The sequence below is a fragment of the Triticum aestivum genome, chromosome 3B, assembly GCF_018294505.1.
Source record: "Triticum aestivum cultivar Chinese Spring chromosome 3B, IWGSC CS RefSeq v2.1, whole genome shotgun sequence".
Lineage (NCBI taxonomy): Eukaryota > Viridiplantae > Streptophyta > Magnoliopsida > Poales > Poaceae > Triticum > Triticum aestivum.
Genome location: NC_057801.1, coordinates 593,718,330 through 593,741,713, shown reverse-complemented (window position 1 = coordinate 593,741,713; position 23,384 = coordinate 593,718,330). Strand labels below are relative to the sequence as shown.

The window sequence follows — 23,384 nt, the reverse complement described above, 5'->3', positions numbered from 1 at the left end:
CGTCGAATTCCATTAAAGAAACCGCCATCAAGCGTATCACATCACCCTAGTTCTAGTTGAGTTAAGTTACCGGGGCGTATCATCGTCGAACTGGTCTGGCAAGTGGCAAGTTAAGCGCGTAGCATCGTCCAACTGGTAGGTTATCCCTCTTTTTAATCTTGTGACTACTCCGTTACGGTTCTTTAGTTTGGCGTGGCAGACTGGTTCAGACAAAGATCAGCATCCTTGACTGCATAGGCGACCTGCAATTCTGCATACATGTCTCGCCCAACACAAACACCGAGTCCTCGACTTACAATCCCCCTCGTCATCGCAATGACGAGCAGTGCCTTTGTCGCATGCAGAAGATTGTAAGATAACACGGCAACTGGCGTGCAAATTTGAACTGCACGGCAAGTTGCACCCTCATTTTCTTTTGATGAAAGCAAGTTGCATGCAGTTCTTTCACCAGAATTACCTACCGCCGAACCCAACGGTCTCTTTACCCAGCATTGTTAATCCAGCGCCTAGGCTTACTGAACCGTGTTAGTAGTTGTCTTTCTCTGCCATATAACGGCACGAGCCGTCTGTCTCTTGCCTCCAGACATTGCAAGAACCCAACAACAGCACATGGCAATCAGCTTCAGTTGCTCGGCATGTTCTCAGAAAAGTAGTGCTACAAAGCTGACATGGTTCTTTGCGCTGCTTCTCATCCTGGCCACGATGATTCAAGTCCGAGCGCAGCCCCCTACCGCTGGTAAATGCATGCCATATCCTCCTAGCGTTTGCCCAGTACTCCATCTGCACGCACAGTTCAGTTTACTTCAGCGTGCAACTTGAGAAATCTCACTTTACTGAAATCTCAGAAATCAACAGATTAGTAGCTACTGCATGTCTAGCCATACATGTCGCGATCAATGATTTAGTATGCATCTTAAACTTGAAGCACATGAAACTGATGCATACTCACCGTCTTTCAGGGTTCGTAAACATCGATTGTGGATGGACAAACAGCAGTGCCTACATCGACAACACCACCAGAATAGTGTACCGTTTCGATGGTGAATCTGTCGAGGGCGGTTTGAGCCATGAAATTTCGGAGGAGTTCATGGCTGGCGCAGCAAATGAGCAACAAAAAACCTTGAGGAGCTTCCCTGACGGCCCAAGGAATTGCTATACACTGGCATCCATCATTGGTAAGAAGTATCTACTGAGGGCCTTGTTCACTTACGGCAATTATGACGGGTTGAACAAGACTATGGACGGGTCACCATTTCTGTTTGGGCTCCACATCGGGGTCAATTTCTGGGAGTCGGTGAACTTGACAAATACGGATCCATCAGACACCGTGTGGAAGGAGGTGATCACCGTTGCTCCGAGCAACGCCGTGTCCGTCTGCCTGATAAACTTTGGTTCAGGGACTCCCTTCATATCTGCGTTGGAGCTGAGGCCACTAGAAGATACGATGTACCCTTTCGTCAATACTTCTGTGTCAATCAGCTACTTTCAACGGTTCAGATTTGGCAACATCACCGACCCTATCACAAGGTGAGACGATGCTGCCATACTTGTTTTTCCCCATGCAAGCAACACTGCTCTGGATCAATTATTGATTTTTTTTTCCATACGATCCTCGAAAAGTATCGGGTTCCATAATCAACGATAATGGAACAGTTATCAAAATAATGGAACACATCCAAGTCTGGAAATTAAAAACAAAGTGCAGAAAGGTAAAAAGATTAGTTTAAACAGATCAGTCAACAACCTCATGCACAAAACACCCTCACAACAACTAGTGTGCCCTCCTACAGCACCTAGGAACGACCCAAATTAACTTCCACAATTCCAGCATATATACTCCCTCCGTCCGAAAATACTTGTCATCAAAATGGATAAAAAGACATGTCTCTAGAACTAATATACGTCTAGATACATTCCCTTTTATTCATTTTGATGACAAGTATTTCTGGACGGAGGGAGTACACGACACGACCATCCAAAAGGCCTGCACTACACACCAAACATATCAGGCGACAGGCAAGGTATACAACAAGCATTATCGTCCTTTTTCTAGGATACACATAAGCATGCATATCATATAAGTACTTATTAAATGAGAAGGGGTACAATGGTACATAGCCCGTCCATAATCACCGCGTTACATACGCAACGACCATCCACACACCAACCTAAAACAACTACTTGTCCTGAATGTGGATCAGCCCACGAGTCGACAACTCGACGCTGATGAGGCTGCCATACATAATATTGGATTATATCTGAAATATGCCTCAATTTTAATTTAGTTTGCTAGCTTAACACGTTTAAAATGTTTGGTCCTTTGTTTTCTGAATCCTGCAATCACTTCTAACAAAACTTAATAGTAAACCTCAAGGTGATAAGAAGTTCCTTTTTTTAGAGAGAGAAAGGTGATAAGAAGTTGGGATTGCTAGATCCCATATTAAGTGCCTTCAGGTAAAAACCAAAGATTAGCGTACTCTGCTATCTATTTATCTGTTTTCCTTGTCTTTGTGTGCGATGAAGATATCCAACGGACAATTATGACCGGTTCTGGCAGAGGTGGCCCGATACATCCTACCCCTGGATCAACCTGAACACGAACAATAAAGTGAAGAGCCTCGACAACGTCTTCAACGTGCCGTCGGACATCTTCCAGAAGGCGTTGACCATAGACACAAACTACTCCCACATGAGCATCATCGTGGCAACGGGTCGCAATCAAGATGGCAAGAGCCTACAGCTTCTCCCAATCTTTCACTTTGCCGATATCAACGAGAGGAACCTGAGCAGGAGGTTCAACATCTACAACGCCGAAGATTTATTGTTCCCAGACTTCTCCCCGCTGCGATTCCAGATGGACAGCAAGTACAAGAGCGGGGAGTTCCTGCACGCCGATGCATTCTTCAACTTGAGCAAGACACCCAGCTCGAGTCTACCGCCGCTCATCAACGCTTTGGAGGTGTACTCACTCGTCCGGATGGATAATCTCACCACCGACTCCGCCGATGGTAAGATCAATTTATATAGGGACATTTACATCTGTGCCCCTAACTCGAACCCACTACTCAGATTTGCCCCTAATTTTGAAGCATGCTCAAATTTACCCCTCCGCCGTTAAGTCACTACTCAGAAATGCCCTTCCGTACAGTACTGTAGCACTTTCCGTCCAATACTGTAGCACTTTCCGTCTGCTACAGTACACATGGGCCTTTGACGGTCAAAGGCCTTTGACTGGACGGAAGGGCATTTCTGAGTAGTGACTTAACGGCAGAGGGGCAAATTTGAGCATGCTTTGAAATTAGGGGCAAATCTGAGTAGGTGGTTCGAGTTAGGGGCAGAAATGCAAATGGCCCATTTATATACAGCACATGCATTAGACATTTGCCATCTATGTGGTAGATTCACATGATCATCATGCAGTTGCCAATGCTAATGACCGAGGTCTCACTGTCTAGACCCCTAAAGATTAACAAACTCCAGTTGACATTGTCACGATCTTTACTAGAGTAATAGGATTAAGTTTATCAACCAACTGATTAGTTGTACACTCAACTCCTGAGTAAGCCGTCTTCTTAAGGTCAATTGATGCCAATGTGCCATGGGAAGACCATAGTTGATAAATGAGTAGTACAATTATCAGTTCTATGATAAGATAATGCTTGAATATATATGCAATGATATTGCAACTTCTTAAGCAATGTTTTTCATTTTTTATAATATAATGTAAGCCCCCATACCAACTTATACAGCTACTTTAAGCCATACATATTTGTTTCCTTTGTCTTTTGCGGTTGTAGACAAGTACATAAAAGAAGTCAAGACACACTACAATTTGGCACAAAGAAACTGGAATGGAGATCCATGCTCCCCAAGAGAGTATTCTTGGGAAGGTTTGACTTGCGACTACTCTAAGAGCAACCAGAATCCAAGGATTGTCACAGTGTAAGAGCATAACCAGGGCTGATATCATATACATTTTGAAGTCTCTAAACATTCCAATTCAATCTTTCTAAACCTTTGAAGTGCATTGCATCAACCCCAAGCAATTTAACGCTCCCGCAAAAGCTCCTTTTGGTTTACACGTTGTGCAGATATGTTCATGTTTTTATACACATATCACTAGGAAGAAACTCAGTCACGTGTCTTACTGGCTAAGATCTTGAAAACACATGTAATTTAGTTGAAACCTGAAAGCACACGTAATTTAGTGTAGACCTAAAGCACATAAAGATATTTACATAATCTTCAAAATCCATGTTAGCTCAATGCTATCACTAGATTAAGATGACTTGTATTCAAATGAGTTGGTTTTGCAGAAATCTGTCTACCAGCAGACTGAGGGGTGGATTTGCCATATCATTCATGAACATGACATCGCTTGAAAACTTGTAAGTGGTGCCCAGCACATAATATTGATGGGCTCAATGAAATTATTTTGACATCTTTTGTGACCATAATAACGAAATATATATAGGGATTTATCACACAACAATTTGACGGGAGCTATTCCAGACTATCAATTGAAGTCACTTAAATTTCTGTAAGTCTACATGCTGATTACATCTGTGGTTGATGGTAGTGCTGATTACAATTGTGGTTGATGGTATAAATTTTAGATGAATGATTTTTACTATTATTTTTCAGTGACTTGTCAAATAACAAGCTAGATGGACCAATCTCTGACTCTATTCTTCAAAGATTTCAGGCCGGATTGCTGGACTTAAGGTTTTGCCATGCTCCATTGCACAATTCCTTACTGGTTTTTTTCTTCTTAAAACTAAAAAACTACACCTAAAAGGAGTAGGCTCAGCATAAAGTTGGCATACTTGTGGCGTGCCACACTTTGCTAGCACTATGCCAGAGCATCCCCACTTGGCATATACATAAACTTTTGGTAAATTTTACCAAATTGTGGTGGCCAATCAGAGTGCCACAAAAAGATCTTCGAGACACACTTCCCTGTGCATTTCATCGATCCAAATGTGCCTTTAATTACATGTACTAGCATCTAGTGACTATAAATACTTTTGTCATCTATGGGCATTCAAAATAAGAGGTAGATAATGACCTATTAGTAACTGCACATGATTTAGAAACCATGTAGTTTGTTCTTTCGGAGGATAGAGATGTTTAGAAGCACTATTAGCAAGTTAGTTGTGTTAGAATATAGAGGTGTTTTATAATCAATTAATCATAGCTTTATAGAGAAGCTGAGATCTTTTGAGCTTATTTTTTACGCATGATATTTAATTGTATCACTAGATTAGAAGGCAATCCTGTATGCTCAAACGTAAAAGATACGTACTGTTCAAAGAAGAAGAACACCACATCTACCATGCTTATCGCAGTGATAGTTCCTGTGGTACTGGTATCCCTCCTAGTAGTGATGGGCATACTCTGGAAGTTATACTGGAAAGGTAAAACGAAATTTTATGCTCTAAATTTCCCTTTCATCAATGCAATAGGTGGTAGACAGAAGACAGCAGCTTCGTACCTAAACTTCCATGTAAAAAACAACTTCTTGACTCTGTAGGGAAGTCGGGAGATGATGAAGATTCTATGTATGAAGAGGAAACTCCACTACATATTGATATCAGACGGTTCACATACACAGAACTGAAGCACATAACAAACGACTTCCAATCAATCATTGGAAAAGGAGGTTTTGGTACTGTTTATCATGGCACACTGGAAAATGACGATGAAGTAGCTGTTAAGGTGCTTATGGAGAAATCAATAGCAGAGTCAACAGACTTCCTCCCCGAGGTATAACACAAAACCAACTAGGCCACGTCATTACTTTCTTCAAGAAAAAATTAAGGTTGCAAAACATACAAAACCATTTCCACAGTCCATTTCGATAAAATAATGCAACTGGCTTCAAGTCTAGGATGTTTGGTAACTATATCAATTATCGCAGGTGCAAACCTTGTCGAAAGTTCATCACAAGAATCTCGTGACTTTGCAAGGATATTGCCAAAACAAGAAATGCCTAGCACTCGTTTATGATTTCATGCCCAGAGGAAATCTTCAACAGCTTTTAAGAGGTGGTTTTCCCCTTTAACTTTTATTAGTGTTCCTATCAAGCATAGCTGACTTAGACTTGCAGTTAATTATTATCACTAATTTGACATGATCTAGTCTTCATATAAAAATATAAACTATAAAACCAAGCTAATCTGGCTTTGACATTGTACGGCAATCAGGATTTTCATGTTAAACCGAATTCCATGTTAAAGGTGTAGTTGATTGACTAAAGTGTTACTGCTGCTATTCAATATAGTTGAGTTCGTAGACCAAATTTACTCCGTATACATACTGTACTAACAATTGCGGCCACCATAGCTGCATTCATAGAGCTGCATATTGTTAATGTCATAGTCATGGCATGATCATAAATATCAGGTAAACAATTGGGGCTGCCACATTTACATTCTTAGTCATAGGTCCTAAACATAGCATGATAGCCACAAATTGTAAACAAGTACATCTTTCAAAGCCAGCAACAAACCAGAAACTAGAGAGGTATGTATTCAAAGAATATGTCAATAACTTGGTTCGCTCGTTGATTAGATTTGTACATAAAAATGCTCCGGTAGAGAGTAGGAAAAGCAGTTATCTCTTGAAGATCAAAGTGCATGTATTAGTTAGCTTAGATATGTGCAAAAATTATAGAAATTGATATTTATGCTAGTACCATGAACAAATCAAATGGAACTCACATTAATTTGGTATGTACTGGTGCAGGAGGTGACTATAGTTTGAATTGGGAACAACGACTCCATATTGCACTTGATGCTGCACAAGGTCTGCATTTCAGTTGTGTGTTTGCCTTTAGGCCATTTATGTATGTGTGTGTTTTCTTCTTTTCTAGGTCATGTATGTGTGTGTTGGTTTGAATAAACTGCAGGACTGGAGTATCTACATGAGTTATGCACCCCGTCAATCGTGCACAGAGATGTCAAGACCCCCAACATCCTTCTGGACAAGAATCTGGTGGGAATAATATCTGATTTTGGGCTTTCGCGGGCTTTTAACGATGCTCACACGCACATATCTACTGCTGCTGCTGCTGGCACTCCTGGGTACATCGACCCCGAGTACCATGCATCTTACCAAATCACTGTCAAGACAGACGTTTACAGCTTCGGCATCGTGCTCTTGGAGATCATCACCGGACAACCCCCACTATTAATGGACCCTCAAACCGTCCACCTACCAAATTGGGTGCGTCAAAAGATAGCTATGGGAAGCATTCGTGATGTTGTAGATAAGAGACTGCTGGATCAGTATGATGCCAGTTCCCTGCAGAGTGTGGTGGACCTTGCCATGAACTGCGTGGAAAACGCAGCCATCGACAGGCCAACCATGACTGTGGTTGCCACGAGGCTCAAAGGGTTGTTGCCAGCGGTTTCAAGTGAAAAGCAGTCTGCTTCTGCGACCCCTCGACGTACCTACTCCATGGATAGTGAAATTCCAAGGCAGTTCCAGCTGATGATTTCAGGAGCAAGCAACGAGGGGAGCTCCTTCCAGTCTGGCCATACCAATGGGATGTCACAAATGAGCCTCTTATCTGGACGGTGAAAGGGGAACGCCTACTGTGTTATTGTTGCATCGGCTTAGATAATGTTTTGTAATTTGATTAACGGCATCGTCATTGATCATCCGTAGAGTGGAATTCAGTAATTGTATCATTTTCTGTTTCTAGTACTGCTCGTTTACTACCGGCAATAGTTTTCAGGCATGAAGCATCTCCTTCCATTTGAGAACTTTGTGGTCGGTTAATCGGTGCTCGTACATTAAGTCCACGCCAATCCTAGGTCAAGTGGTCTGTTTACACACTGCCGCTTAAGAATTCCGCCTTTTATTCCCCAATCTATCTCGCTAGGCCATGGATTCAAATCAAAGTACTCGTTTGTTCTACCAAATTATCCTGGCATCTCCGGAATTTGTGGACTAACACGACATTATTGTGCCATGGTATGCGAGTTGGCGCCTGAGGACCTGAGCTATGAAAGAGCAGAAATGCAATCACATGTGACATACCTAACTCTCGGCGCTGTTCCTCGATTTGTCCGCGAGGTGCAGCACCTCCGTCCCCTCCCAATCGGCCTCCGCCTCGAAACCGGATATGGACGAGAGATTGGGGGCAGCACAGCAAGCTTTTCCCCGACTGATGCCCGTGGCGCGTCCGTCCCATGGCGTAGAGTCGAAGTGGGCGGCGCCGGCGACCAGTGCCGTGCCTGACGGCGAAGGGGCTACGGCCTTGTTGCGGGTCTTCCCAATCTAGGCCGATGCCCTTTTCTACCGCCAGAGCTATTTATCGCCTACTGCGAGGCAAGAGCTCAGGCTCGCCTCTGCGCGGGGGCTACATGGCCAGCACAAAACTGTAGCTGAGAACGCGTGTTTTTTCCCCTATGTGGTTTCTTAATGATTTTTTTCACTGTTTGCAGCGGTTTTCTTTTATTTTCTCTGGTTTTCTTAAAAAAATAAATTTAATTCTTTGTTTTTGACGCCGATAACGTCCACACGTGTGGGCGTTAAGGGGTCTGTCCACATGTTTTGTGTAGTGTTTAAGAGGATCAACACACACGCATACGTGTGGTCAAAACAAGTAATGCCCACACACCTTTTTTTCCTCACGGTCCCTCTCACATGCCTACATGTGGGCAAAATAGATAACGCCCACACGCCCATACGTCAGGCCTCCTATCTCATGGTCCCGCACGTCCCGCGTGACAGTCACCAAGCGCCCGCAGTTGCCATGGTCCGGGCCCTCTTCCATGTTCGTTTAACTGCAGTTACCATGTCGGACAACTATAGCTATCATGGTTGCTCAACTGCAGTTGCCATCTCAGTTCAAGTGCCAGATGCCATTTTTGGACAAACTGCAGCCGTTGCCATGTATGGTCTGGTTTACTATAGTTGCCATGATTTGAAAATTTTAGGAGTTTCCACCTACTAACACTAGGCAGTTGCCGTGTACCCTGCAAAACACATGGCAACTGACATGTTCGGGTAAAAGAGAGAGTTGCCATCTGCTTACAAGCACACTAGAGCAGTTGCCGTGTACCCTGCAAAATACATAGCAACTGACATGTTCGGGTAAAAGAGAGAGTTGACATCTGCTTACAAGCACACTAGGACAGTTGCCGTGTACCCTGCAAAACACATGGCAACTGACATGTTCGGGAGAGTTGCCATCTGCTTACAAGCACACTAGGGCAGTTGCCGTGTACCCTGTAAAACACATGGCAACTGACATGTTCGAGAGAGTTGTCATTTGCTTACAAGCACACTAGGGCAGTTGTCGTGTACCCTGCAAAATACATGGCAATTGACATGTTCGGGTAAAAGAGAGAGTTGCCATCTGCTTACAAGCACACTAGGGCAGTTGTCGTGTACCCTGCAAAACATATGGCAACTGACAATGTTTGGGTAAAAAAAAGAGAGTTGCCATCTGCTTACAAGCACACTAGGGCAGTTTGCCATGTACACTGCAAAACACATGGCAACTGGCAGCTTGGGTGTGGGAGAGGAAACGGGCGTGTGGGCGAGATGGCAAATGCCCACACATCAGCCCTTGTGCGTGAGTGAAATCTAGCGTGTGGGCGAACTGCTAAATGCCCACATGCCGGCCCCTCCGTGTGGTAAAACGGACGTGTGGGCGACCGGGTGAATGCCCGCACACCAGCCTAGTCCTACGTGGCACCACAAACATGCCAAGATTCGTGCACCCACAAACGGACGCGGAACCACATGTGTGGGCGTTAGTGTTTCCATTGTTTTTTTCTTTTTAATTATTTTTTTCTTTTCTAATACATGTATACATTTTTTGTACACATTTTTCGTATACATCAGGAACATTTTATATGCGTTTAAATTTTTTCAATGAATAAGATTTTTTTCAAATGTATGTTTTGATGCCTATTTTTACATTTTCTTGAATAAGTGTTCAGCACTTTTCAAATACATGTTGAACATATATATTTAAATAATAGTACAAAATAATTTTTTTACCACAACGTCGTTGAACTGGCCTTGCAAGTCGTCCTCTTCTTTTTGTCTTGTAACTACTGAACTACACACCCCGCAAAAAAAAAATACTGAACTACACTTTGTCACTCCTTTTTTTTTTAATTTAGCACAGAAGACTGGTTCGGAGTAATGTCAGCTCGCGTCGCTATAGCCTCTAGGAGCGAGCTGCATGCATGATTCGTCCAAATGCACCAATCTTGAGCTCGTACTTCGTTATCACGCTGATGGGCAGTACGTCAGTGCAGAGATTGTCTGAGTAAACTCCAGAGCAGGCTGCATTTTCCTTTCTTAGATGATGCTTTCATGATGAGCAAACCGTTCTGTTTCCCCACATTGTTAATCGAGCGCCCAGGCCAAGTCAATCCAAATAGTATTTACTAAACTGTGTTACTTGTTTCTGTCTGCTATATAACTCATACACAAGTCATTTGTACCAGATGCGAAGCCTCTTAGTTTTAGCATGATTGCTTCCGAACATTGCAGGAACCGATGAATACCATGGTGATCAGCTTCAGTTGCTCGGCAAGTAGAAAAGCGACGTGGATCTTGGCTTTGTTGTTCATGATGAGTCGAGTCCATGGCCAGTCTACTAGGGGTAATACAAGCCATATCCTCTTAGTTTAACTTATCGATCGTTAACCTCTTTAATCCCTGCCAAATGACTTTAGGTTCATTGATTTATTGCGCGATGATTTTATTGAAAAAGATTGTGCTGCTCCATCTGCACATTTCAGTTTACTTCAGTGTGGAACTTAAGAAATCCTAGTTACAACAGTTTGGATGCAACTGTTGGGAGACGGTAGCATAGAATACTTACAACCAGTTTGGATGGTGGTCGAACACTAGAATAGGTCATCTTGTCCTATTTTCGCTGGTTGTGCCAATTTATTCATCTTTTTGCGAATTTATTCATCTTTTTTGCGACTTTGCTTGCGAACTTGTATGGAACTACGTACTTTGTGGCTACTTTATTTAATAATATGGCTGTCTGCATCAATTGATGCAGAGGCCGGGGGTAATTCTCCTTTAGGAAAAAAATCTGCGCATTTCGTTTACTTCAGCGTGCAACTTAAGAAATCCTACTTGACTGAAATCTTAGCAGTCCACATATTATCACCTACTGGATGCCTACTAGCCACCCAAGTCCTCGTGCAGGATTCGTAAGCGTCGTCTTAACCTCTTGAAACACATGAATTGACAAAGATTCTCCAATTGTTCAGGATTCGTAAGCGTTGATTGTGGACTGACAAACAGTAGCGCCTACAATGATGGTATCACAAATATACGGTTTGATTCTGACCGTGGATATGTCGCTGGCGGTTTGAGCCACACAATTTTGGCAGAGTACATGGTTGGTTCAGATGAGCAACAAAAAACCCTGAGGAGCTTCCCTGACGGTTCACGAAATTGCTATACACTGCCATCCACTTTTGGTAAGAAGTTCCTGTTGAGGGCCACATTTACTTACGGCAACTACGATGGGTTGAACAGGACTCTGGATGGATCGCCATTTCTATTTGGGCTCCATATTGGTGTCAATTTCTGGGATACGGTGAACTTGACAAATTGGGATCCATCGCTCACAGTCTGGAAGGAGGTGCTCACCGTTGCTCCGGGCAACTCGGTGTCGGTCTGTCTGATAAACTTCGGTTCAGGGACTCCGTTCATGTCTGCTCTAGAGCTGAGGCCACTGCTAGATGCGATGTACCCTTTTGTGAATACTTCCGTATCAGTCGGCTACTTTAGACGAATCAGATTTGGTGAAGCCACTGAATATATCACAAGGTGAGACAAGACTGGCACTATTATTTTTGGATTTGATCTTAATTATGCCTGGCAATGGTCTAGAAGTAAGTTGGCTAGCTGCCTAACTCGGAAAATTTGAAGTGTTTCCCCCTTAATCTCTTTCCTGAATCCTTGCAATTGCTTCTAATAAAAACTAATGTCTAGTGCGATGCAGGTATCCAGTGGACCCTTACGACCGGTTCTGGGAGGGCTGGTCTTTCTCATACAACACCTACCCCTGGATCAACCTGAACACTAGCAGTCAAGTAGAGATTCTCCCGGGCGACGACTACTTCAATGTGCCGATGGCCATCTTCCAGAAGGCCACGACCCTAGACACGAACTACTCCTTCATCGTGATTAACGCGTCACTGGGTCCCAATGTGGTTCCCGAGAGCGTCCGTCTTCTCCCGATCTTCCACTTTGCTGAAATCAATGGTAACAACATGCAGAGAAGCTTTGACATCTACAACGCCGATGATGTACTACATCGGGGCTTCTCCCCGTCGCGATTGCAGGCCAGTAGTTTGTACAACAGTGGGCAGTTCTTGTATAATGGCGACGCAGTGTACACCCTGAACAAGGCGCGCGGCTCGAGCCTCCCCCCGCTCATCAACGCGTTCGAGGTGTACTCACTCCTTCGGATGGAAAACTTCACCACTGACTCCGAGGATGGTAAGACCGATGATCGATCTGAATATTGCACACTTATTACACATATACATTTATGATACATATGTCATGTATGTGGTACATTCGCATTACCATCATGCAGTTTATTCACCTGCTTAAACTGCCTGAACAGTATCTACAGGTCCCTGCTTTTAAACAATCTAGCACAGTTATTTGCGCGGGCTATGCTTTAGTCACCTCTTGCTTATAATTTTAATAATCTAATTCCTGTAAGAAGAGTATATATATTTTAGATGCCAACGTGATTTCTTGCTTTTGTTGCAAACTGTTACATAGTTATTATTACTATGAATGACACATTTCCAAGAGAAACCAAACTAATCCTAGAGAATCCAAGAAAACCTAGACATGTACATTTAAACATGCCAAGCCCAAAAAATAGTACTTTGAGTATGGCATTAGATTTAATCGTATTATATCCTTTGATTTAAAATAAAGTTTGGTATTAAAGTTTAGATTTAAGATGTGGATATATTTAATATGGACTGCGTACAAACTGAAATGAGTGAACACACTGAAACGTGTCTACATACATCTGATTCAGAAAAAGTTAGATCATATTATAATTTGAAACGGAGGGAGTTGTTTTACAGTACCACACTTTTGTGTGTGCGTCTGTTGGGTGGGGTGGGGGCCCTTCACTGTTGTGTTGTATCTATTACTTTGTGCTGGTGGTCATTGCTTGCACTCAATTCCATCCATCTGCACTCCGTTTTCATCCCTAGATAGTATCATGCACACGTATCATATTGTCACTTCCTTTAATCATTTGTAGAATCTCAATACCAGATTGTAGGATCTACTACTTATTAACCTTTCTTGTTTGACATGTTATGATACTAGAATCTTCTCACATCCTTAATTGCAGTGCCACGTCATCTTTTTGCTTAGGTGGCAGTGTACTCTTGTAATACTTCGCAGCCTTACCTTTTACCTTCGACAAAGAAAATATTGGGTCGCTGTTGCAAATAACTAACATCCACCATGTAATGTACAAAGTATATCGTTTCATGTTCTACGATAGCTTTAACAGAGAAGGGTCTATCAACTTAATTTAGGAACAACATATAGATCCACAAAAATGTAGAGAGAGAAAAAAAACTAATCATAATTTATGTTCACTTAGTTCATGTCATAGTTTCATGTTCATCAGATGAGGATAGGTAAACTGCATCGCCTTCCAGAAAATATATGATGCATCCCTCTTTTTCTTTCTTTCCCAAAATTTGCAATTAACTGCAAGTATGGTACAAAATTATCATGTGTTGCCAATAGGAGACATTGTAGTGTACAATTGGGAAATCATAAAGGGGCAGCCCCAGTGCATGTAGCTCCCGCTTGCGCAGGGTCTGGGGAAGGGTCCGACCACTTTGGGTCTATTGTACGCAGCCTTTCCCTACATTTGGATCTTGCTGGAGCGGGCATTGAGAGATCAATTCAATGATGCACTAACTGAAAGGTGGTAAACCCGTTGTTGAAGTATTCCAAGCACTAACCCACACATGCAGCGAACAATTAAATGACAACTGTGCACCATCTGTGCATGAAAGTAATTAATCCAGTACCACTCCGAGGGACTATGGATCACCAAACAATTTTGTTGGCACATATAAACATAAAATAAGAAAGCATACATATTTGGAAACGAGACAAATTCTCAATCCTAAAAGGGGAACTGATTATGCTAAAATCTAGAAGCAAGGAGAAACTCCAATAGAAAAAAATGGTTCACTTTCAAGAAAAATCTTGAATTTACAACTTTGCATTGACCATAGCTTTTGTGATTTTTAGTTCAGTATCAAAGTTGTAGCAACACAAGAATTTGACACTATTATTATGTAGTGAATGAATAATTGAGCATACACCTCAAGCTTGTACTATTAAAAATTATTAATCATCTAATGGAGATCATTTGGAGATTTATTGCGAAGTCAATCATACTCCCTCCGTCCCATATTAATTGACACTCAAACAGATATATTTCAGTGCTAGATACATCCGTTTGAGCGTCAATTAATATGGGATGGAGGAACTACTAATTAGAAAATGAACTTGCAATCGCATCTCCGTACATTCGTATAGCCCCAAATAGATAATATAAGAATAAACGTACACATGGTATCTTTCTATCAGAAGATGCCAAGTGAACAAAAGGCTGAGTTGTCGTCCCTCAATGCTAAGTCAAAAAAGAAATGTATTGACAGCTGCGAGTCCAATAATTTACATGGAAATCACAGTATCATCTTCGTCTGCGGTACAATTTGCACATGACACCAGCAACAGTTAACTTTGAATGAAAATACATACAATTAACGCTGAGACAAGCCTCATTAAATACTAGCTGTGGCATCATATATGAGAGATTTTTCTAGTATATTACCAATTTCAATGTTATGTTATTTGAGTGGTCGTACAGCAAGCTTGAAGAAAGCGATTTTTGTTTGTTTGTTAAATTTCCTAAAAGTGGTGGTTACATACATCATATAGTGGCCAATGTGGTGATTTGTTGTAATGTACTCATTGTTATGTTTAGGGAGAATTATGCAGATCTCGGGGCCTGGTTCGTTTAGGTGCGAAGATCTAAGTTGTGATATGTTTAAGTGCAATTATGATAAACTAATGGCTGAGATCTGTTTAGGTACAATTATGGAGATCTAATGGTTGCGATATGCTTAGATACAGTTATGATAATCTAATGGCCATGATCTGTTTATTCGCAGTTATGAACATCTAATTGTCATGATCTGTATAGGTACGTTTATGGAAACCTAACGGTCTTGATTATAAAAGTGCCACCAGACAAATGGCCGAATGTTTTGCCTTTTTTGTGATAGTTTTCGTGTTCGCCTTTTTTTTTGTATTGTGCTATTTTTCTGTTGTGGTATACTTTTAGTACATAATAGAATAGATGTTAATGACCAAGTTCTCAGTGTGTAGACCCCTAAGGATTCCCAACTCCATTTGAAATAGTCAAGATCTTCTTCACTAAAGTTACAGAAACAGGTTTATCCTAACTAATTTGTGCACTCAACTTTTGAGTAAACTATATTCTACTCCCTCTGTAAACTAATATAAGATCAGTGATCTAAACGATCTTATATTAGTTTACAGAGGGAGTACCTGTCAAATGCTAATTAGCCACGAGGAAGACCATAGTAGATAAGTAAACTTATACAATTTATTCAGCCTTATAAAAAGAAATGATAATGTATCTTCTTATGCTGTTATTACATCATGCTTAATACTACAACAATCTTATGCCCAACATATATATTTGCCATCAATCCAGTCATGTTTGTTTTCATTCTCTTTTTGTTATTGCAGTCAATTACATAAAACAAGTAAAAGCACACTACAATTTGACAAGAATAGACTGGAACGGAGATCCATGCTCCCCAAGAGAGTATACCTGGGAAGGTTTGACTTGCGGCTACTCCAGTAGCAACAAGAATCCGAGGATTGTCCGAGTGTAAGAATGTAACCAGGACCAGTACTCTTCTTCCTAATAAACTATATTACTATATACTCAAGTGAGTTCTATAAAAAAACATTTGGTCCATATATTTCCTTTCATTTGCACATATACAAATTTTCTATACATAAAAAGGGGTATATTGCAAAAACAGAAAGACTAAGGGCTCCCATGATATTATTTTTATTACACTTGTATTGAAGTATTTTAGAATAATTGATGAGGTATATTGATAATGATAAAAAAAGTATAATCGATTCAGTTAAGAGGTATATCAAAATGTGGGATTACATACAATCCCTTAATTTGGTTCAAACCTGAAGCACAGAAACAATGTCTTAAAAATACATATTAGTTCGGCGCTATCAGAAATGAATGTGGGGGTACTTATTAAGATGAATATCTTGCAGAAATATGTCTAGCAGCGGACTGGGAGGTGGATTAGCCATATCACTTTTGAACATGACATCACTGGAAAATTTGTAAGTGATGCCTATGACATACTATTGATGCGCCAAATGAAATCATGTTGGCATCTTTTGTGACCCTAATAACAAATATATATATAGGGATTTATCAAATAACAATCTGGTGGGCACCATTCCAGACTGTCAAATAAAGTCACTAGCAGTTCTGCAAGTCACTGTGCTGAGCAGTATTTGATTAATGGCATAAATTTTACATGAATGATTCCAACTACTATTTTTCAGTAATTTGGCAAATAACAAGCTCGAGGGACCAATCCCCAGTTATATTCTTCGAAGATTCCAGGCCGGTCTGCTAGACTTAAGGTTTGGTGTGCTCTGTTGCACGACTGCTTACTCGATATAATCTGTTGTAACAAGCTGAACAACTGCATCAAAACGAAATTGCTCAACCCAAGGTTGGTTTTATAGATTAATGATGCATACCAATTTAAGGTTTAGCAACAGTCTTTGCACATATAACGTATTAATGCAAGTGCATTGGTTAAAAACAGTTGAGAAGCTAAATGCGTGTTTGGTTCATAACATACTTTGCCAAGCTAGCGTTAGGCAAGTTCGACTTTCTCTAGCTTAATGTCATGCCTCACTTTGTCATACACATAAACTCCAACCAATTTTGAGTTTTTGACTATGTTGTGGTGGCCGATTTGGGCACCACAAAGTGTGGCAAGCCACATTCTGGAGATCATTGTATTGACCCAATCATACCATCAGTTACATTTACTAGCATCTAATAACTACAAATATTTATCACCTATGGGCTTTCAATACGAGAGCCAGATACGAAAGTACCAGTAATAGTGATCTAGAAACCATGCAGTTTGTTCTTTTAGAGGTTAGATCTGTTTAGAAGTACTATCAGAAGGTTAGTTGTGTTAGAAAATGGAGGCACATTATAATCATAACTACATAGAGCTATTGTAGCAGACTTTGAGCTAACTTAATTATACTTTTATATGTTGTACAATTGTGTGACTAGACTAGAAGGCAATCCCATATGCTCAAAAGTAAAAGATATGTACTGTTCAAATAAGAAGAAGCACACCACACCTACCGTGCTCATCGCAGTGATAGTTCCAGTGGTATTGGTATCCCTCCTAGTAGTGATGTGCATACTCTGGAAATTATGCCATAAAGGTAAACAAACACTCCTCCCCTAAATTCCCTTTTCATCAACGCAGTGTGCAATAGACATTAGACAATAGCTTCAAACCTTTACTTTCTGACTTTGCAGGGAACTCGGGAGACTATGAGGACTATGCTACATATGAAGAGGAAACTCCCCTACACATTGATATCAGACGGTTCACATATGCAGAGCTGAAGCTCATGACTAAGGACTTCCAATCAATCATTGGAAAAGGAGGTTTCGGTATTGTTTACCATGGCATACTGGAAAATGGTGATGAAGTAGCTGTTAAGGTGCTTATGGAGACATCAATAGCAAAGTCAACAGACTTCCTCCCCGAGGTATAATACGAAAACAAGCCAAAACATTGAGTTCTTTACTAGAAAGTAAACTATAAGTTTGCAAGACATCTAAACAGTTTCCACACTCCATATTCAATAAATTGATGTAATTGGCTTCAGCTCTAGGATGCTTGTAATTATATCCGTTGCCGCAGGTGCAAACATTGTCTGAAGTCCATCACAAGAATCTCGTGACTTTGGAAGGATATTGCCAAAACAAGAAATGCCTAGCACTCGTTTATGATTTCATGCCCAGAGGAAATCTCCAACAGCTTTTAAGAGGAGGTTTTTCTCTTAACTTTTCTTAAAAGTTTCTATTCAGCATAGTTGACTACTTGATATAGGTATGACCAACCTACTTGCAGTTTTGTTATGAACTTATGATCACCAACTTGTATTACAATTTTTACAGGGACCATCTGTACTTTAATTTAGTAAAATTGAATCATTGAATCAAAAATAAAATTTGTTCAGTCTAGAAAGCAAGTTAACCAAGTCAGGTTTTTATTTCCTGCAAAACCAACTAAACAGCGATTCAGATGCCAACTGCTTTGGTTAACCTCCTACATTTATATGCTTTGACATCCTACTGAGCTAAAACTGAATCTCCTGGTTAAAGTTGTAGTTGATATCCTAGACTGTTATTGCTGCTACTTGTCAATGCAGTTGAGTTGGTGCTGGCGGGCCTAATTATTGTGTTATAGACACTGTACTAAAAAGTGAGACGACCATAGCTGCATTTTTAGAGCTGCAGGTTCTAGTCACATAGACTGATAACAAATTGGGGCGACCACAGTTACACTCTCAGAGACATAACCATGACACGATAATCACAAATTATAGACGTGTAGATCTTTCAAAAACCAGTAAGAAACATAGCAAGAGGCACGTCTTAAATTAATACTTCAATAGCTTAGTTCTCTTGCTAATTAAATCTGTATATAAAGAAGTGCCCTGGTAATGAGAAGGAAAGGCAGTGACCTTTCAAAGATCAAAGGGCCTATTATGCAGAGTTTTTTATTCTTAATGCACCAATTGATGGTATGGTTATTGGTGAATAGTTGCATGTGTAACATATCAGCTGTTAGCTTAAATATGTTCAAGCATTACAAAAAACTGATATTTATTCTACCATGCATGTGTCAAACGGTACTTGCATTAATTTGATATGTTTTGATGCAGGAGATGACCATAGTTTGAATTGGGAACAGCGACTTCATATTGCACTTGATGCTGCACAAGGTCCACGTTCAAATATGTGTTTATTACATTTATTTCGTGTATATCTGTGTGTGTTGACAAAGTATGTGTTTCAATAAACTACAGGACTGGAGTATTTACATGAGTCATGCACCCCAGCAATAGTTCACAGAGATGTGAAAACCCCCAACATCCTTCTGGACAAGAACCTGGTGGGGATAATATCTGATTTCGGGCTTTCACGGGCCTTTAATGAAGCTCATACACACATATCTACTGTTGCTGCTGGCACTCTTGGCTACCTTGACCCCGAGTACCATGCAACTGATGAGGACATGACTACCTTGGATATGACCAAAAATATTGCATATATGCATATTTGTCAGGTGATTTCTAGTGCAAACTATTCAATAATCTATTTATGTTATCCAGAACAAAAATACTTCACACACTTTTGTGTTTTGTCTAATTGCAGGTGTATGGGACATTTGTACAATCCACATATGAAGATAAGGAAGAAAGAGATGTTTATTTGCTGTCCAAAAAGTTCTCTCACGTCACTTTTGGCCCAAGAGAAGATAGAGTCCAAGTCTCTCACGTTCTGGATTCAGATTCGGACTGCACAGACACACCTGACTCAAAACGCACACAAGTTTTTCATACGGACTCCGAATTGGGTGATTCTTTTTTTGTTGGAAACTAGATTTTGTGCACTTTCCAACCCAATTGGAATCACCTTCAAATTCGTCCGGAGCGTTGAGTTGTGGACGAAACAATCTGATACTGCAGCAGAATCCGAGTCAAACTACAAGTCCAAAGGTGTTACATCACCTCCACTTGGGCCCATTGGCCTTGTACGACCTAGATTTAGTTTTAGGCTGCCTTGGGACGTCCTCCCACCTCCTTGGCCGCCACCCCTTGCTCCTATATAAGTAGATCCATCTAGTAGCTTTTCCTGGGGATTTGTTTAGTTAAAAGTTAGCCATTGCAACTTCGTGTACTTCGTTTGTGTCCAACGACCAGACCAAGACCGCTTCCGGATCCCCACCATTATCAATACTTCATATATATTTGCAATATTCAGATTGCTTTATCATATTCTTGCTCGTTCTTCGATTGCTTGCAGGAATAGACCTTCGTGGTCAGGCTGACCGTGCTTCCAGCATCGTCAGTAACCTCAGGAGATTGGTTTAGCGATTGCTAAGGCGCAACGTCGTGCACGTTTGTAGTCGGATCGTCAAAGTCGTCTCCACCAAATCGATAGTTATCATCTCATCGAAAGATCGGGACCCTCGCCTCTATCAGCAACTTTCCAACTCACTGTCAAGGCAGATGTTTACAGCTTTGGGATCGTACTCTTGGAGATCATCACTGGCCAGCCCCCGGTACTGGTCGACCCTCAAACCATCCATCTAATAAACTGGACGCGCCAAAAGATTGCTACAGGCAGTATTCACGATGTTGTGGACAAGAGGTTGATGGATCAGTACGATGCCAGTTCCCTGCAGAGTGTGGTAGACCTTGCCATGAACTGCATCGAAAACGCAGCCATCAACAGGCCGACCATGACTGAGGTTGTTTCAAGGCTCAAAATGTGCTTGCCTGCGGTTCCAAGGTTGTTCCAGTTAACGATTTCTGGAGTTCCAACGATAAGCAACGAGGGGAACTTCCAGTCTGATCATGCTGGCAGGATGTCAGAGACAAGCCTCTTATCTGGACGGTGAAAGGGAAACGTCTATCGTGTTATTGTTGCATTTGCATCTGTGTAGATAATGTTTGGTAATTTGCTTAACTGGCATCGTCATTGATCGTCCATAGACTGGAATTCAGTAATTATCATATTCGGTTTCAAATACTGCTCGTTTAGAGCATCTCCAGTCGTTGGCCCCCCAGGGGGCGCGTAAAATCGCCGCCTGGGGGCGAGCCGGCGCAAAAGATCGGCCTGGGGGCGAGTGGGTTCCCAGTCGCCGTCTAAGTTAAAAAAAAACATTCGGCAAAGTTCGGCTAAAATTCGGCAAACTTGGCATATATTACATGTTCGACAATTTACATAGCAAATTTATCTAAAAGAAAGGCCGAAACTAAGGGGCGAAGAAGTTGCTGAACGCGGCGTAGTCGCCGCCATCCTCGCCGTCGTCGGCGGCGGCGGCCTTCTCCTCCTTGACGCGGCCGCCCCTGCTGGACTCCTGCCCGGCGTCGCCATGGCGGACCGATGGCGGTGGCGGCGTGTCGTCATCGTCGCTGTCCTCGAGGACGACGACGCCTCCTTCGTCGCGGCCCGGCGGCACTGTTCGTAGCGCTGCAGGGCGGCGCGCTGGCGCTCCATCTCCATCTTGAGATAGTCGTCGCGCGCCCATTTCAGGGCCCCCTCCTCGTCGAGCTCCACGTCGCCATGCTCCGTCTTCACGGCGGGGAGCCCCGGCTCCGTCTTTGGTTTGATGAAGCGCGGAGGAGCCGACGAGGAGGCGTGCCGGCCGCCCTCGTTTATGACGATGCCGGCGCTGCGAGTGCGCCGGCCGAGCAGCGTCTCCGCTGCGGGCTCGGACTTGACGCCGAGCAACGCCGGCGAGCCGGAGGAGTGGGAAGAAGAACGGGAGGAGGAGTGCGAGGAGGAAGTCGAGGAGGAACCAAACCTCCTGGGCATCCATTGCCCGCCGCGCCGGTTCGTCGTGGCAGGGTATGCCAACGACGGTTCGTTGCCGCCCTCGAGGTACGACAGCACGCCGTCGAGCGTGCGGCCGGGGGCGCCCCACCACACGCGGCGCCCCTCGTTGTTCTTGACGCCGCCCACCACCGGCGCCCCGTTGGTGGACACCAGCCTCTGCTCCTGGCGGCGCTGGAAGTACGCCGCCCATGCCGCGTGGTTGTCGGCGGTGTACTAGGGGAGGGCGAGCTGCTCCTCTGTGAGGGAGTCTCGCACGCGGTCGATCTCGGCGGTGAAGTAGGCGGGGCGCGCCTCGACATCGGGCACCGGGGGAATGGGCACTCCCGCGTTGCTGAGTCTCCACCCCGTCGGCCCGGCGCGCATGTCCGGTGGCGCCGGGATGTTCGCCTCGAACAGGAGCCACGCCTCCCACTCGTGAAGCGAGCGGCGGCCGAAGCCGTTGGCCGCCGCCGCGTCGCCGGGGAAACACGCGGCCATCGGGCTTGGGAGTGAGGGAGAGGGTGGGAAGAAGTGTCGGCGGCTGCGCACGGGAGAGGGAGAGCTCGGCGGCGGTCGATGGACTAGGGCTGGTGTGGCCAAAGGCGAGGGAGGCCACCGGTTTATATAGCCGCGCCCGTGTGTACGCATGGTGGGAGGGGAGGCGTCGCCGCGCCGCCCCGTGACGCGTCGCCCGTGATGAGGAATCAATGGCAAGGCTGACCGGCGGCGGCAGTGCGTCAGCCTTGGCATTGATTCCCGCAGGAACCGAGGCAATGAGGGCGACGAAGCGGCCGTCTCACTGACTCGGCGGGCCCGCGGCTCTTTCGCGCCAAGACCACTCGCCCCGGCACCCCTAGGCGCCCCCAGCGCGCCAGGTTCGACCTGGGTCCGACGGCGCTGATTTCGGCCCAAACCGGCGAAAAACGTGTTCCTGGGGGCGCGACTGGACCGTTTTTTCAGCGCCGGCGCAAAATAATCACCGTGTTGGAGGCGCGACTGGAGATGCTCTTACTACCTGCACGAGTTTTTTCAAGCATGACGCGTGACGCGTCCCCTTCCATTTGAGAACTCGGTGGTTCATTATTGGTGCTCGTACATTAAGTCCACACAAACCCTAAGACAAGTTGCTTACACATTACTACCGCCTAAGAATTCCGCCTTTTATTCCCCAATCTCTATTGCAAGGCTGTGGATTCAAATTGCAGTACTTGTTTCTTCTACCAAATCTAAGCATGTCCATGGTACGCGAGTTGGCACCTACGCTATGAAAAAGGCAGAAATGCAATCACATGGCATACCTAAATCTCGCTGCCCGACCGCCGGCCGGCCGCGCCACGGGCAGTTCCTCGATTTGTCGGCGAGCTGCAGCGCCTGCTCACCCTCCGCCTCCGCCTCGAAACCCGAGCTGTACTAGAGATTGGGGCAGCACATAGCTGCAGCAGAGCAAAGCTGTTGCCAGATCGATGGCCGTGGGGCTGTGCCCTGCTGTGGAGTGGAAGTGGGCGGCGATGGGGCGAGGCGGCCCCCGCCGTGCCTGACGGCGAAGGGGCGAGGCCTTACGGGCCAGCACAAGTTTTTATTTTTTGAGGTGAACGGG

The 23,384-nt window shown here is 43.5% G+C and overlaps 2 protein-coding genes across 2 annotated transcripts; both read left to right on the top strand.

The window, feature by feature from the left end:
* Positions 1–609: 609 nt before the first annotated feature.
* Positions 610–7,839, top strand: LOC123071137 (putative leucine-rich repeat receptor-like protein kinase At2g19210). Its single transcript, XM_044494635.1, has 12 exons — positions 610–736; positions 960–1,527; positions 2,524–3,008; positions 3,798–3,942; positions 4,317–4,388; positions 4,475–4,540; positions 4,645–4,725; positions 5,263–5,417; positions 5,534–5,766; positions 5,921–6,047; positions 6,748–6,807; positions 6,911–7,839. Exons 1-12 carry the CDS (start codon positions 610–612, stop codon positions 7,582–7,584), a joined length of 2,793 nt encoding a protein of 930 aa, XP_044350570.1. The 3' UTR covers positions 7,585–7,839.
* A 2,423-nt stretch (positions 7,840–10,262) lies between these two features.
* On the top strand, positions 10,263–12,620 carry LOC123067616 (probable LRR receptor-like serine/threonine-protein kinase At1g51810). The gene is made up of 3 exons (XM_044490341.1): positions 10,263–10,269; positions 11,259–11,823; positions 11,999–12,620. The coding sequence occupies exons 1-3, from the start codon at positions 10,263–10,265 to the stop codon at positions 12,552–12,554; spliced, it is 1,128 nt and encodes a 375-aa protein (XP_044346276.1). The 3' UTR covers positions 12,555–12,620.
* The last annotated feature ends 10,764 nt before the right edge of the window (positions 12,621–23,384 follow it).